We start from the raw sequence: 16,081 nt of genomic DNA, 5'->3' as shown, positions 1-16,081 counted from the left end.
TTTTATAGAGTAGACAAGAAATCTAATTATCAATGTGTGTTTGTTTGTTTGTAAAACTTCAAAAGTGTTTCATTTTCCCCACTACAGTCTGCAGGGAGCATATTCTCTTTCAGGTCGCTGTATTTGATGTTGCAGAAGCTTGCATATATTGCCCACCTTTTTTTAAATGAAAGGCATGGATAGATGAGTGCTGAATGGACACATCCCTTTGAACTGCCCTCCAATTCCATCGGTCTATGCAAGCGATGGTCAATAGCCTCCACTTCAGCACACAATATGAAGCCTCAAATTAGTCTGCCTGTGGAGTCAACCTTTGGCTTTGTCCAGCAGAGCCCAACTTTGTGAGAGCCTGGCATTAAGTGCACCCAAGTCCAGTGTAGATGTGTAATTTGCTCTCCCAATGGTAGAATCTGACGATCTCTGCTCCCTCATAGAGACCATTTTATATAACACTGCAGGCATTTGAAAAGGTCATGCTATGCGGTAAGTACTTTAAAGCACCCCAGATTGATTATTTGTGTCAAAATCTTAGCAAACAGTATTTATATTATGGAGCTTCCCCTATAGGCTCCTGTAAAGAATCCATACTCATTCGTCTCTTCCTTTCTCAGACTGTGAGCCTGAGGCTATACTGCCCACTTTGTGCTTCAGAGTCTCATCTTTAAGTTTGCCTGAGGTGATGTTCTACTAAGAATACAAAACGGCAGTTATCTAAAATAGCTCCCCAGAATCAAATGACGCTCCACATCCCTGTTTATTACACAGGAAAGCACTTTGTAAACATCTGTTTCTGGTACAGTGCACATGGGATAATAATGCAGTGAGTGTATTGATCCCAGAACAAGTATCTAACAAGCCAACCCTGGACATGTACAGGCATTAGTTTGTAGCTCATGCTCTGTGCACAAGTGACGGGCTGGACCAAGGCAGTCAGTCAGTGTTATTAGATTTATGTGAGACATTAGACAAAGTTAGATGTTCCATTTTGTGTGAAGAGGCCGCTGCCAGAAAGAGAGAAGCAGACGCAGCTTTTAGCCTCTAAGGAGAAAAAAGAGGGGGAGAAAAATTGGGTAGTTTCTCGGCAAAGACACAAAGTCAAACGGGCGACAGCAAATAACACTGCTTGTGGGAAGCAATAATGATGCTGTAGTCGACGCTATCGCACTATTTCTAAGGACCGAAATGCCGTGTGCGTAAGATCGTTCGTTTTTGCTTTTATTTAACTGAGGTGCAATTTTCTGGCAAGCAGAAGGTAAGTATTAACTGTGCAACAGATCTGTCTTTTTTATTTTTTTATTTTTAAATGGGAAGAAACGTACAGAATTCAACAGCTGAATGCAAATGAGCTGCAGTAGTACAACCGCTAACTCCAGCCACCCCTCACTTTATCTTTTAGGTCTTAGTCTTATTCGTTCCCGATAAATTTTCAGCATTGATTTATTTTCATGCTTCGTCCCCATTTTTCTTTTTTCTTTCTTTTTTTCCTGACCCGTGTGACTTTACGAAGAACAGAAGTATACGATAATGTAAATTCACAAACAAAAAGTTGAATAGTAAGCTGATATAAGATGATACTTAAAGTTACTTGGCATATTTTTGCGGTACTGGCATAATGTGATTTGATTTAAGTGACTTCGGATCTGTCCTCATTTAAATGACCTGCTGTGTGGGCTGAGAAAGTGCACTAAAGCCCTCGATGTGGAAGCACAGTATGACAGAGTATCTTGCTGGAATGGGGACAGAAAATAATGTTTTCTGGAGATGTTCTGGAGCATGTGAGAATCTGCAGCATTCACTCAGGACTTCTCGCAGAGCCCCCACCTAAAATCTCCAGAACATCATCGTATGACACAATATATGAGTCTGCAAATATTTTGGTTCAGTTGCTGTGTGAATGTGTGCTCAAAGTCTTTGAGAAAGGAGGTTTTATTCCTTCTGCTGATCTGGTTGCTGCTTTTTATTTTCTCCACGCTGTTTTTGGATAGATGCATGCAGCAATTATATCGACAAAATAAGGAGCCTCAACTGCTTTTCTCCACATGTAAAACAAAATTCAAGGATTTCCACAGCGTCATCATGTAGACGGCTGTTCCCCTGCATCCCCAAACTTGCATTTTTAGTGATGTGAGAGCGCATCTCCAGCAGAAAGCCTCTTGCTGTGATGTGTGAACAGCAACTGTGAAAAAACAAAACCGTCCAGACAAATTTGTCGGCACCTTATCCTGAAAATCTCCAGTGTTCATGTGTAAAAACGGCTGATTTCACCTTTTGTCTTGTCATTCCTGTACCGTCGATGTCTCTCCAGCTTAAAGAAGGCTAGCATCGGCTTTGAGAATATGTTCGAAGAGGTGCCCATCATCATCAAAAACTCCCATCTCATCAACGTCGTTATGTGGGAGCTGGAAGACAAATCCACCGTCGCCGACAAGCACGAATTGCTCAACCTCTCAAGCAGGTAAGGCGTGGGCTCATTTACCAAGAGGGCCTCAGGCCACTGTTGGTGATATGTTTGGAGAACTGTGTAATATTGGTAAAGATCTTCACAACCAGCAGTTTTAAGAGTTTAAGTTTGCACAATGATTATAAAGCCACAGCACTTCATTAAGTCGATACCGCTGTTTGCTGTTCAGTCACATAATGGGAAAAATATGCAAGCAACTAGAATGCTGAAAGACAAAACTGTGTGTGTGAGTGAGTGGGAGAAAAATGACAAAACAAAATGGCAGCCATTAGTATATGAGGTCACAAAATGATGGCCACGACCATCTTTTCAGCTGTCGTTAAATCCAAAAGTTAGTGTTTAGCTGGTGTTTAAGCTGCCAGGTTAAACAAAGGAGGATGATTAGAAATACGTCATCAGGCTCTGCGTAATCCCCACCCGCCTCACACCCATATAGACCCAAACGTGATTTTCAAAAGTTACAGCAGTGCTGTAACTGTGTGTTCTGAAGAATGCAGGAATGTCCTAAAAGCAGCTTTCGTGCTCTAAAATAGTGTATCACAGTGTAAGCTTACAGACTGCTTTCACAGACATGACTTAAAGCTACTGCTAAATTAAAATTGATTTGGCATTAAGGGACTGTTGGGCATTTATCTGTGTCTCCTACACTGTTCTAAAAACCACCGGTTAAGAAAAGAGAATCAGCAGTCGACTGATGCATTCTGTCATATGCTCACCCCACACGCCCAAATTACCTTTGCTCCACTACAACAGCTGTACGTGGCTTTAAGGCTGTTCTACTCTGAAAAGCTATTCTAATCATTACCACAAATATCCCTTAACAAACCAAATCCGACAATAAATTTATGGAGCAGCAGTAATTTGTTGCCAAAAGCTTACACATCTTTGTCTGGAATAAATAAGAGCCACATTACTTAATTTGATGACACATTCCCTTGATACAGTAACCACAGCCTCATACAGTTTATTCTGAAACAATGCCATAAACTAATGAATGCAACTTAATTTCAAGTTTCTGCTGCTTTTCTTTAAGCCGCTAATCATTAACTTTAGGAATGGCCATTAGAGTCATGCGGTGTCTGGGTCAGACTAAGATCAGTTTAGACATGATTTAATATGCAGCTGTCAGTATCCACGGAGACGGGGTCAGATTGTGTCCGTCTGCAGTGTCACATAAACAGCAACAATGAGCTGAAAAGGATAACCTGTGCTCTCCGAGTTAATGAAGGAATGGATGACCTACAGAGGCAGTGTGGCACTCTTTCTGTGTCTTTGATAGTTTTAGAGGACAGTGTGTTTCTGTGGCACAAGCTGAGAGACTGCGGCCCAACAGTCGATTCTTGTAAACCTGATAGATTTTGTGTTGGTTTTAGTTTATGCTTGGTTCATGCCTGTAATCAGCGATAAATAATAAGATACACCCCCCCCCAACCTCATCTTATAATGATTGGATCAATAGTACCTGATGGATGGGTGATGCACTACCATATCACCTCATAATCCGTTTACTGGCCAGTGGAGGAAATATTTATTTATGCCATTACAACATTGTTAGAACGCTGTATTTTTGAGTATTAAGCATTTGTTGATTGGATCAGATAAGGAATTCCCGTGGAAAGCTCTATCCATGACCATATTCTAGTTGTTACACGTTTGACCACTTGTACCTGTGGGACAGTATAGAATGTTTGACAGGGATACTCTGCTCTAAATTAGGTACAGCAAATGCCACGTCTAAATGTCAAATCATATTTATTCCGAAATGTGTTGGAGGGGTGGGGGGGGACACGCCATCTAACTTTGTCTTCCATAACTAATGAGCACAACAGGAACAAAGATCACCCCTCCATATCATCTCACAGCCTGGCTCACATTTATATCTCAGAGGCACTCTGCATGAGTCTCTAGAGAATCTATCAGCAATCATTTATGGAGATAAACCGCTGCAAGAGGAGCAACAGCTGTGAAGCTGCTAATCAAAGAACTTCCCAGGGGCAGGTGTGAGAAATTAGCACAATAACGACTCAAAGTGCTGAGTTCCACTCTGTTGACTCCCATAACACACTGTGCTTACTTGTACACTGCAGTGCATAACATCAGGAATTGTTATTCTTCTCATCTGTGTCCTTTTACACAAGTAAGCCATAATTTAAATGAAGAGTCATGCGACTGCAGCTCTTCGGAATGCATGGCCAGCCGAGCTGGGCACCACCAAAGTAATTTGTGACAAATTGTCAAGTAGACTCGCGTATCTTGTATGTGATTCAGTCTCCAAAATGAGTGCTCTAGAGTTGAAACAGCTTTTGATATCATCCGAAAATAGGACCACAGCAGCAGAACGGCCTTCCCGTAGGACAGGACTGCCGACGGGACGTGTTGCAGGATGAAATAGTTTCCTGAAGTTGTCAGATTGCCGCACAGCTCTGCCGTTATATGAGATTGTATTGTCCATCTCTCTACATCTTCTGCTGACAGTCCCACCCTTTTCAGCTCATTCCCACCCCTTCAAAAGAGTAAATGATAATGGGTTTTATTTAATGTTTTTCCTTTTGTCTCATTTTCCAATTTTCGGCCCCATTTGTCAATGTCATCTGAGTGTAAGGCTGAGTGAGTGCAGTTTCACTCCGGCGAGCAGGGTTGTTCTTACAACAGATGATGATGTTGATCGTGGTGATGGATTGCATGAATATAAATTCATCTATGTTGCCGCCAAACACCGCCCCCCCCAAAAAAAACCCAGTGAAATTCATATACATGCAAAGCTTCTCTTGTGAGTTGTTCTCAAATGATGCTCAGCCATCAAAGTTTCTTACTGTGGGACTAGTTGAGATGGGCATTTTTTAAATTTTTGATCGTTAAAAACATTGCAACATTATAAAAGGGCATGCGAGAAAAGTTTGGGCACCCTCCATAGTCAGTGCTTGGTGACAGTCTTTGGGCAGATATTTCAATCTGTCGTTTGGTGGGTTGAGAGCCTTTCTTTGTGCAGAACGACCTGCCCCTGTAAGGTTTTTGGGCTTTCTTGCAAGCACTGCCCTTATAAAGTCCACAGTCCACGGTTTGATGGAGGTGTTTAAATTTGGAGCTTGTTTATATCATGTCAGAACTTTAGGTTTGCTCCTGTTCAAGTCAACCGTTATTAATTTTAATGATTGAAGACTGTCATCCTGTTGCAGAGACCGTCGTCTTTACATTGTGACGTTAGTTTCTGGATTTTTACAGGTAAATATTTGAATCCTTTCTTCCCCCTGCCATCAAAATGTTGCAACTGGAGCACGATCGATCGAACCCACGTCCCTTTCAGCCGGAGGCGTGTTCTTTTCATGAAAGTCTGCTGCCAGACTCTTATTATTGCCACTGAGTGCTACTTTAAAGGAAATTCTAGGATGCTACATGAGTCATGACATCCATTTGCAGCCAAACTGGCCACAACTTCAGCTTGTCTCAGTCCCACAAACACAGTCTATGAAAGTTTGACTTTTTGCTGGCATTGTTTTTTGAAGTACATAATTTCTTTGCAGACCAGCTCCTTCTCTTACTTGCATGCGAGTTGTCTTCCTGCAACAACTCGCCTCCCACAAGATTTCATCTCAAGACTTCCTTTAGGAGACCTCTGAGATCCTTTAGGGAATTTTCTTTGACACAGAAAAAAGATGCACTTTTATGCCGGGGTTGTATGTTCGCCTCGTGATATTTCACATTGCAGCCGCTGGGTCCGATCATTCCCAGTCAACTTTCAGTCACCAAAATGGACCCAGGCTTTTTATTATTTCATTAGGAAACTTCTGATAGGACAAAGGAGAGGTTGGGAGGTTTTTCATCTGGTGTTTCGTGTATTATTTTTATGCCTGTGTGAGCACTCAGTAGAAGCTTTCAACCTTTCCAGGAAAGTTTTCTTTGTCCTCAGCCTGACCACAGGTCCTCCTGTGAACTGCCATGTCTTGTTCACGTTCCAAAATGTGGAAGACGATATTTTATTGCCTTCTGCAGCTCTGTGTGTGTCCATTATTTTAATTTTTAGAGTGCAAGGCCGCTGCTTAGAGGAGCCCCTGGCAGCTGATCGTCGGGACAAGGTTTGAAGGGTCAAATTATTCATAAAGCTTTGCGATTTGCATCACCTGGCCTTTCTGGACAGCAAATGTGAACAAGCCAAAACCATAACAAGCTAATTTAAGTCAGAAACCTTTTTTTATTACTACCCAGAATTATTCACCAAATAAAATGTTAATAAGAATCTTTCATCTTTTCATCTTTTAGTCTGTGCCTGCTGGCGATAAGTTGCTCTTCTACTCATGTGAACTTTTCACTGTGGCAGAAATTTAAAAAAAGGAGGCGTCTAAACTCTTGCATGCGACAGTAGCTTTGTGTGCTACCACATGACCTTGGTGATGTGCATTCAGTTAAAGAAAAGAACTGAGCGCAAGAAGGTGGGAGAGGAATGTAGACACAGGGGGGGGGGAACAGAGATGTTGCTGTGAATGAACAAAATGACCTTTGATAAACCAACTTGATCCGTAGAGATGGACTTTTAGGAATACGTATTATGAACAAATGCCTGTAATGGTGTCCTCTGTTATAGTTCTGTCACATTTTGCCCTCAGATAATAATGGGCTATGAGAGCTGGATTCAAACTCAAAATGAATGGCCTAAAAAGTTTCGAAACTCAGAATTGATGTGTGCTTTTTCACCCCGACTGTGTTTTAACCAAGGTAACGCTATACATTTATGTTAAAGACACTGGTGGATCTAAAAGATTTCATGTTCTATTTGATACAAAGTACTCGGGTATAGAAGCGAGCCAACAATCCATGTTTTAGCCCCAGTTCATCAGTTTAAAAGACTCCATCAGAATAAAACGCTCACTCTAAGAATGGAAGTCATTTTCTTGACAGCTTTGTTAAATACCTCCTCTTTGAACCTTCAATTTACTGAATGTCAGCCAATTTTTAGTTTGCACTTAAATACAATTTCTGAGTTTGCCCTTTGTTGTCCCATGTGACTATGAGCATGTACAAGCGGACATACAGTACATTGAATGGGCTGCCAATAAAGCTGACCTTTAAAACGGAATCAGTTATGACAGAAAATCCCAGACAGGCTTTGATTTCTAATACATTATTGATCAGAAGGCTTGCAAATCCGTCTGAATAATTTAATCCGTTGAAATTTGTGTGTTTTGTAGTGTGCAATTTTAATAATCACGTGTAACATAAACTTTAGAAGAAATTGGGAGCCGTGGTGATATTTGCTGGTGTGGCCAGTGTTGTGAAAGTATCACAGCAACGTGCATGCTCAAACACGCACCTCATGGCGCCCCCTTCCATATGTTATGCACGAACACCACGCACACGTTGGTCACCATATTGCTTTGATGAACTGGTTATAAATGGGATTTCCTAAGTGAGAATCAATTCTGTCACAGTCAGAGAGACACAGCAGGGCCGTGTTATTCTGAGATTTGGTTTACAGGGAAGAAAATGACAAAGTGATTACACAATAGTCCTCACAGGCAAACGTGATTGGACCTACAAATAGTTCAGATTATGGTAATTACACTTTGGGGCACCAAATGTTGTCTGCTTTTTACAAGATGTGTTTATAAATATATGTTTTCCAAAACTTAAAGCAGGCTGAACTGATTTTGATGTATTTCAATTGTACGATTTAGATCATAGATCATTAGATCATATGAATTAGCACACACACCTTGTGCAGGTGTGAGACTGTAATGAGGAAGGTGTCACAGATAGTTAAGGCATAGGAAAATAGCACTACTATAAATCACCATCAGCCGTGTTCATATAGTTATACACTCACCTGTGGTCTGTTGCTGTAGTTCTCTCTCTCTGTAGCAAGAATCCGCCCAGCATTGACTTTGGTGTAGGATGTGATTTAAGTTCATGCCAGAAACCGCTGTCTGCGCTGTACATTTTACAATGAAATTCCACAATGATTCTTTTCAAATTCGTCACCTTCTTGTGTGGACATCTGTATTTTGAGGATATATAAGTTTAAGTTTCATTAGTTTGTGGACTTTTAATTGGAGCAGAACTTTAGCTGCAGCTTAGATCTTTTCACAAATGCCCAAGGATACGAGCACCCAGAAAGGAGCACGTACTGAGAGTTAGAAACAGTTAGGGTGACTGGGAAATTAAACGGTTTATCCACTTTTTTAAATTTTACATTGATGTGTTTTTTTTTTTTAATCTTCTTTTTTTTTTTTAAATGATTTAACTTTTTCATGGCCAGTTTTGCCTGTGAAGTAGTGCCAGTGTCTGTGTTTCTTTTTACTGACGATGCAGTCCTGGCCCTGCCTTTCCCTCTGTGACTGAAACACACTATGAATTGCCAACTAGCTTACAACCTCTTGTAAGTGTTGGCAATTAAGCAGAATGTCTCTGCATTTATTTAAAAAAAGAAAAAAACAAACAAAGAAAACCCAAAAAGCAGCTATCATTAAATGTAGCTTCTTTTTAGACAAGCTGCATCTACCTTCTGCTGAGTGGTGATGCCAGAACAGCCACTCTTTTCCTCCTTCAATTCCCTCCTCAGCAGAAGGACACCCAGCCTGTCATATTTTATGTAAATCAGCCGAAATCAAACACATAGTCAACAGTGGTTTTATCAAGCAGTGCTGCATTTGAAATTAGTGATTACTGTTTAATGTTCAGTCCTACTTGGCCACTTTTCTTACTTACCGTGCTGTCAGAAACTGAAAGCAGTGGAAATGAAAACAGCTATTAGGAATTGGGTTGTATTAAAAATCAGTTTGTCAAGGCACAGAGTAAGAGAAAAGTGGCAGACAGGAGCCAGAATGCAAATTACTTAGCATTCCGTAGTATTACTTTGTATAATGATATAGTAAAGAATCTTACAAAATACTAAAATATACTTTTTGTATTTCCATGTTGTCTGAAGATACCTGTTGTATTTGTTTAGGCCATTATGCCCAACCCTAATCCAAATATTAAGAATGAAACTATTTGCACAGAGGAACGTGTCGGAGGGATACTTCTTACAGTAGAGCGCTGCAGTCTTATCGAGGATAAATTTAAAGTAGTTAAACTTCAGGAAGGACTAAGACCTCATTAAAAAAAAAAAAGAGGGCTCATGGTAGGAGAGAAGAGGATGGTTGGTAGTATCTAATCGCAAAAATCTGAAAGCCCCCTGATATGTTGACAGATTAGAACAGGGCAAAGTGAAATCACTGTTGTACAACTCACTGCAATGCATGTAATAGACTCCCTGTCCAGTTGAAGTTGAGCAACTTTCTCTATCCATGTGCTGACAGTTCTTTGAAGACCCTGTACATATAGACTGCAGACCTGCAACACATCTGACCACTGAGGGTCAGAGGAGGGTTGAATTGGTGCAGATGGAGCGCATGCTGTGGAATTTCTTCTCTGTGAATCGAGGATTCTCACAGTCAGTCTTGTCGACTTTTGATCTCCTAGGCGGGAGACAGGTTTCCCGACTTGGGAATGGTGAGAAATACAATCTTGTGGCAGAGTTTGGGTTCAACCTTTGGAGCAAAAATAAATAAAAAGATGCAAAGATGCAAGACCAAATGACAGTTGCTTCTACAGCAGCCCCCCTTTTATCTATTTGATTACACACAGCTCAGCGCCAACTTTTAAGGCCCTGCTTTCCCAGGAGGTAGATTTGAGTTCAGCTTTGGGTGCAGCTGGTCGACCAAGTTTCAGTTTGTTTGCTGTAAATTGTTTGTTCGTTCGTTCAAAATGCACTTGTTATATATATATATATATATATATATATATATATATATACATATGGCCGTTTAGGCATAATAAGCGTAGTGTTTTTGATTGATTTTTGGTTGCAGAAAATGTGTGCTTCCCCACTGTTCACTGCATAGAATACAAAAATACTAAGATACAGAATACCAAACAGTTTTTTCTTTTTGCTTTTGGTGTGTGTGGGAATCTGAATGAGGAGTACTGAGGTTCATGAATATAAGGTCTGAGCTTCATGCTGAATATTATTTTCATAAAAATCCTCATGAAACATACTGAAGGAAAGTTGCTCCTTTCAGGGTCACTCACAGGGTTTCTGTGGCTCAGCAGGCATCGCAGGTCGTTCATTGGCTCGATCCCCATCTGAGCACATGTTAAGGTCTCCTTGAGCAAGACGCTGACCCTCAAGTTCCTCTTGAATATGAGGAAAACGCTTTGCATGCTGTTTGGTTGCATGTGTGGCTAAATGCCAAAGAGCCTCTGTCAAAATTGCTATACATATATATATATATATATATATATATATATATATATGAACTCATTTGTGTCTGAAATGACAGAAGTAATATAACACTGTAATTAATTGAGGATTAGTACAAGTTATTGAATTTTGCAGGTGCTGTTGACAAAGCAAAAACCTTTTGAATGACACGCAGACAATTTTGTTACAGCAACCACTTGGAGAAGAGCCTTCAGCTTCTGATGGACAGGGTGGATGACATGAGCCAAGATATTGTCAAATATAACACCTACAGCCGTAACCTGAGCAAGCAACAGCAGCAGAAGCACCAGGTAACTCTTGCATGCACACTTGTAAAGCACACAGGCTTTCAGGAAGCAGAGTGCCCACACCCACCTACACAATAAGCCAGCAGAAGCAGCAGACACTCCAGCTTACCAGCGTGCATGTGAGACCCTCACAAACACACACTCCATAAACAGATGCACCTGCACCCCCATTCCCAGCAGGAAAACGGCAGGTATATTTCTGTAGAATGCGGATACAACCAATTGTACCTATAATCACAGCAGCCAAGCAACAGTGGCACCAGGTAACACACATGCACCCACACAGAAACATGGTCCCCCAGGCTTGAATGTTTAAGTACTGATGTGTGGATTTACAGACGGTAACGGCTGTCGGTGTCTTTATATCTAAAGCCTGTTCTGCAAGTTAAAGTTCAGTATGAATCTTTTTGACTTCTCCTCCTTTTTCTTCTTACATGTTAGTATAGAAACAAATAAACAGATAAAGGATGAAGGAGGAAAAAAAGCCATGCGAGCACAGTCGTGACAGCTTTTGAGACTTATGAAATCCTCCGCAATACGTTGCTGGAGGATTTAACAACAGAATCTGCTTTAACTCGAAAATGTAAACGGGTTTGTGAAGAAGCACGACATCACTACTGAAGCTAAGATGCACACTTGGAAGGATTTTCTCTTGTCTTGAATTTACACTGATGAGGCCAGAGAGACTTATGTTAAACTTGTAATATCTGCCATAATATTGCTGTTCCTCGCCTCACTACAATTACTAATGTGTACCCACAGCGGATTAGCTTACTTTGATTTCAGACGCGTCTGCCCTTCATCTGCTGCATTATTTTTCCTGTCAAAGAAGAAGTCATTTTCATCACTAATAGAGCAGCCTCTGTGATAAGTCATTAATTTATTCTTATGTGAAGATAACGGGGTTCAGAAGGTTAAATACTGCAGGTCATGCTCTCACATCACTGACTGGCAAGGAGAGTTAATGCATGTGGACTGAAATCTGGCAGTCGCAGATACTTTTATCCTCTCTCTTAAGGAGTAGGTGTTACCACATCACAGCTCCGACTTCATTTGAAAGCAGAGGCTGTTACACTTTGCAAAACACAAATATACTGTGGCAAGTGTACTCGGAGTGCAAATACTCAAAGATGCACATAGCAGGTACACGCACAGTCTGCCAGGAGAGCCAAAAAGGCCGGAACAAACATTGTTCCGCAGTTGAAGACTGAGCTGCATCCCATCTGCAACTACAACCTCAACAAGATGCATCATAAACATGCTGCAGCGGATGGATCCACAAACGTCACACAGTCACACCCACGCATTATTCAGGAAAATGGAAAACAGCGGCACTAGGTGACTCACTGATGCGCGCACAAACACATGCTGGTCTTAAAACGGCTACATTATTTTGCCATTATTCTGTCCTAATAGAAGTGTGAGAATATCTGAGGTATTCATGCGGCTCCAGGCTGAGTCACCGTCCTCTTGTGCGACAGTGAATAAAGCTCCAGCAAGGTTCTCACACGTTGGGCAGATTTAGAAGTAACATACACCCATGATCATTAGTAGCACTCTATACAAACACATAGAGGAAATAAACACCTATATTTTTCATCCTTTGGTCATTCACCCACATTTTTAGATCCACCATCTTCCCTGTACTGCCCATCTCATCATCACTGCCTTTAAACCCGAAACAAACACTCTTATACAATATCACACAAACATCCTCGGTAATGGTGTCGGTTTTCTTCATGTTTCCCACAATTCTCTATCATGAGCAAACGGCACGCACAGAGAAAAAGAAAGCGAGCCTCTATTACACCTTTCAGACATCTGCAGAATGTACCCCGTGTAATCTTGTGCTATTGACCCTGCCACTTCCAGGACAAATGGAACCTTATTAATCATCATAGAAAGTTGCAAAAACATGTTGTGCTGAGAGAATCCCATTTTTCTTCTACAGCCCTCAGATTTTTGGTACATTGCAGATTCTCAGGGACAGTATGCAGCCAAGATAGTTTTTGTAACAGGAAATGAATATCTCACTCCTCCCTGATCCATTCACGTCCAAAGAAGAAGGCAGCACTTTACTCTAGATTAGGTATGGTGCAATGTGTTAATCCACTGAGCCGAGAAAGCATAATTTATGGTTAATTAAATGATTCTGCGACAGTTAACAGATTCAGCAACATTGCTTCAGAGCCGTAAAATCATTTTTGCTTTTAAAGAAACGCATTAAAATAGTTCAGCAGAATATGTCAAAGAGGTGCCTGTTGGAGGGGGTCATTAATTAAAACTTGCATGACATCTGGGTTAATGTGCCAAAAGGAAGGTGAGAGACAGACGCATCGCTGGTCTGATGTAGAGGTTGTTTGAGCATAGTTTTAAAACAGAACTCAGAAAATTGAAAGGTCTGAGCTTGGAGGGAGCACAAGATAATTAAACCTAATCGAAAATGTGGTCGACACAAACGGACCCCAAGAGAAGAGGACCCCCAACACATGCAGCATCCTGACACTATTAGATAATGAACAGTTGTGGGAGAAATGAACTCAAAATATCAAGATTCTCATAAAGCCATACAGAGTTATTGAAAATAAAACCAAAGTGAATGAATTCAAACGCCTGGAGCAACAATAGAATATTGTGTAGCCACTAGAGTCGGTGAGATAATAACCTTCAAATCTGTATGATGATTGTCATTGATAGAACATTGGCTACTGTCTGCTGTGATTAACTCGCACCACAATTAGAGGTCTTACGTAAGGGTCCATTACCTTATCATATTAGCATATATTACATACATATATATATATATAATTATCATATTACTGTAAGTTAATTTGGATGTAGTCCAACTCAGGCAATTAGCTGAGTCTGACTCCACAACAACCTTGAGTTTCCTAATAACAGAGACAGAACATTCTACCCCCAGTGTGATGCTTTTTGTTTCCAGCAGCTTGCTGGTGGTGATGCCGCTCAGCTGCAGGCACTGAAAAGAGGTCGAGTGTAAAACAAAGACGACAAAACCCAGGGAGGTCTGGCTGCAGTCTGCAAGAGAACTGCTGGAACGAGTTTTTCATCAAAACATGAGACATAAGCTGCAAACGAGCATAGACCCCGGTCTAACTCATAGCTTGTGGCAGGACTTGGAAAAACGGCTTCATGCAACTTGACAGAGATTAAACAGTTAAGCAGTAAAGAAAAACTGGGGGAAATAGCAGATAGTAGAGCCTCTGCTTTGCTGACTCAAAGTCATTTGTTCTCCATCAGTTCCGTGCTTGTGTTGGACCTTTCTTTTTTTAACTTTGACATTAACTTCCAAAGTGGGGTAAAAACTTTTTAGGAACGGCATGACGATAGCATACAGTGTGTGAAAGTCTCTTTTGGTTATGCACAGTCATGCTGGAAGAGAAAGATCAAATAGTTCTGTTTTTCCTTTTGGTGTTGTTTATCTCCGTTAACCATGCTGTTGCGTTGTGGGTTGATGAGTTGAAAGCACTCAACCTGCTCCCACACCAGTTGCCTTCTTTGCCTGCCACTATCTTTCCTTTCTGCAGAATGTGTCAGTTGCTTCTCTATCTTACCAAATTAACAAGGCTCTTAGAATCTCCAGAGACATGGCACCTCACTGATTTACTGACTGTCAGCCCACTTCATTCCTGTTAGCGCTCATAACTCTTCTGTCTCCTCCATCTCTGCTTTCATCATTATGCTCCTCTACATCTCGCTTCCTTACTTTGCATTCCCTGCATCTCACTAACGACATGCCTCCTGCTTCTTTGCCTTAACTTTTCCTTTACTCCTCACCTCATTCCTCCGTCTTTGTGCTTTTGTTACTCCTACTTTCTCACGTCACATTGTCATGCTGTCTCGTGTCACCCCAATCTGTTCTGACTCCATGTTCTCCTCTCCCCACGCTATTTGCTTTTGTATTTTTCTTCCTCTCCTGTCTCTCCCCCCCACTAATGCCAACCTCTTCTGGGCCTCTTCCTTTAGTACGTCCAGAGGCGGCAGCAGGAAAATGCCCAGCGACAGAGCAGAGGGGAGCCCCCGCTGCCCGAGGAGGACATCACCAAAATGTTCAAGCCCCCCCAGCCGCCACCTCGCATGGATACACTGCTCATTGCAGGTACGCATACACAGCCCTCACATTTCCAGCTCTTGTGGTAAACACCAGAGACCCCCCTCTTCTCAAATTCCATCAGCCGCCTCTGCTCCCCTCACAGGAGCTCAGGTTCTGTTTTGCAATTACCTACGCCATTATCTTGAAATTACATTAATTTAAAGTTTATTGACTTGATCTCCAACTTGCCCGCCCCTTTCCCTGCTGTTCCACACCGTTCAGCCCTCTGCCTTCTGACAACAGTTTGATCCCTCCATTTACTCCATTCACCGCTAATTTGATGTTGTGCTGTGCTGCTGTTTTCCTTCCCACCTCTGGCTGTTGGTGTCTTTGCGAACGCACGTACACTTGTGTTTGTATGTATGCATATTATGAATACATATTTTTGTGTGGTGGTGTGTGTTTTCCTGTGTGGGTGTGTGAATGCATGTGGCTACCCTCCAACAGGGCAAATTAACAACTACTGCCAGAATGTGAAGGAATTCACCTCGCAGAACCTCGGGAAGCTGTTCATGGCGGAGGCTCTCCAAGGCCCCAACTAGCGGAGAGACAGAAGAGTCGAGCAATCCTGAAAAGATCAACAGACGGAGATGCAAAACCAACAACTGGAGGAGGATCCACCATTGTTTGTCAAGAGAGAATTCATTGATTGTTTTTATGCTTAAATCCACTTTTGACAGAATTGTATTCGATGACTTGTTTTGATCTAAATAAAAGTCCTGCATCTCTATTTCTTTCTTTGTTGTCTTGTTTGTTATCACACTGTTACTGTCCTCTGCTTATAGTGCTTATTGCAGCTGATTATACTGCACAGGCTTGGGGATAGTTTTGTTTCACCGTGCAACAATGGCTGGTATTGTATAGAATATTGATGGACTAAAATAGAGCGTGTAGTACAAACTAATTGTACAGTGAAATGACATAATTACTTCGCTATGTGCGTTTGGTCTTGTTCAAGATCA

The 16,081-nt window shown here is 41.4% G+C and overlaps 1 protein-coding gene across 1 annotated transcript in view; it reads left to right on the top strand.

Annotated features, from left to right (window-relative positions):
• The window catches only part of LOC140316730 (eukaryotic translation initiation factor 3 subunit H), a 50,083-nt gene extending 34,234 nt beyond the window's left edge, over positions 1 to 15,849 (top strand). The window contains exons 5-8 of the mRNA XM_072394679.1: positions 2,306 to 2,455; positions 10,888 to 11,008; positions 14,993 to 15,125; positions 15,567 to 15,849. Coding sequence (XP_072250780.1) covers positions 2,306 to 2,455; positions 10,888 to 11,008; positions 14,993 to 15,125; positions 15,567 to 15,661 — 499 coding nt within the window. The 3' untranslated portion in view covers positions 15,662 to 15,849. The remainder of the gene's footprint in view (positions 1 to 2,305; positions 2,456 to 10,887; positions 11,009 to 14,992; positions 15,126 to 15,566) is intronic.
• Positions 15,850 to 16,081: the final 232 nt, after the last annotated feature.

Source organism: Leuresthes tenuis, unplaced genomic scaffold (genome assembly GCF_036924035.1).
Source record: "Leuresthes tenuis unplaced genomic scaffold, fLeuTen1.0.hap1 SCAF_10, whole genome shotgun sequence".
Taxonomy (NCBI): domain Eukaryota; kingdom Metazoa; phylum Chordata; class Actinopteri; order Atheriniformes; family Atherinopsidae; genus Leuresthes; species Leuresthes tenuis.
This window is presented reverse-complemented; position numbering and strand designations above follow the sequence as displayed.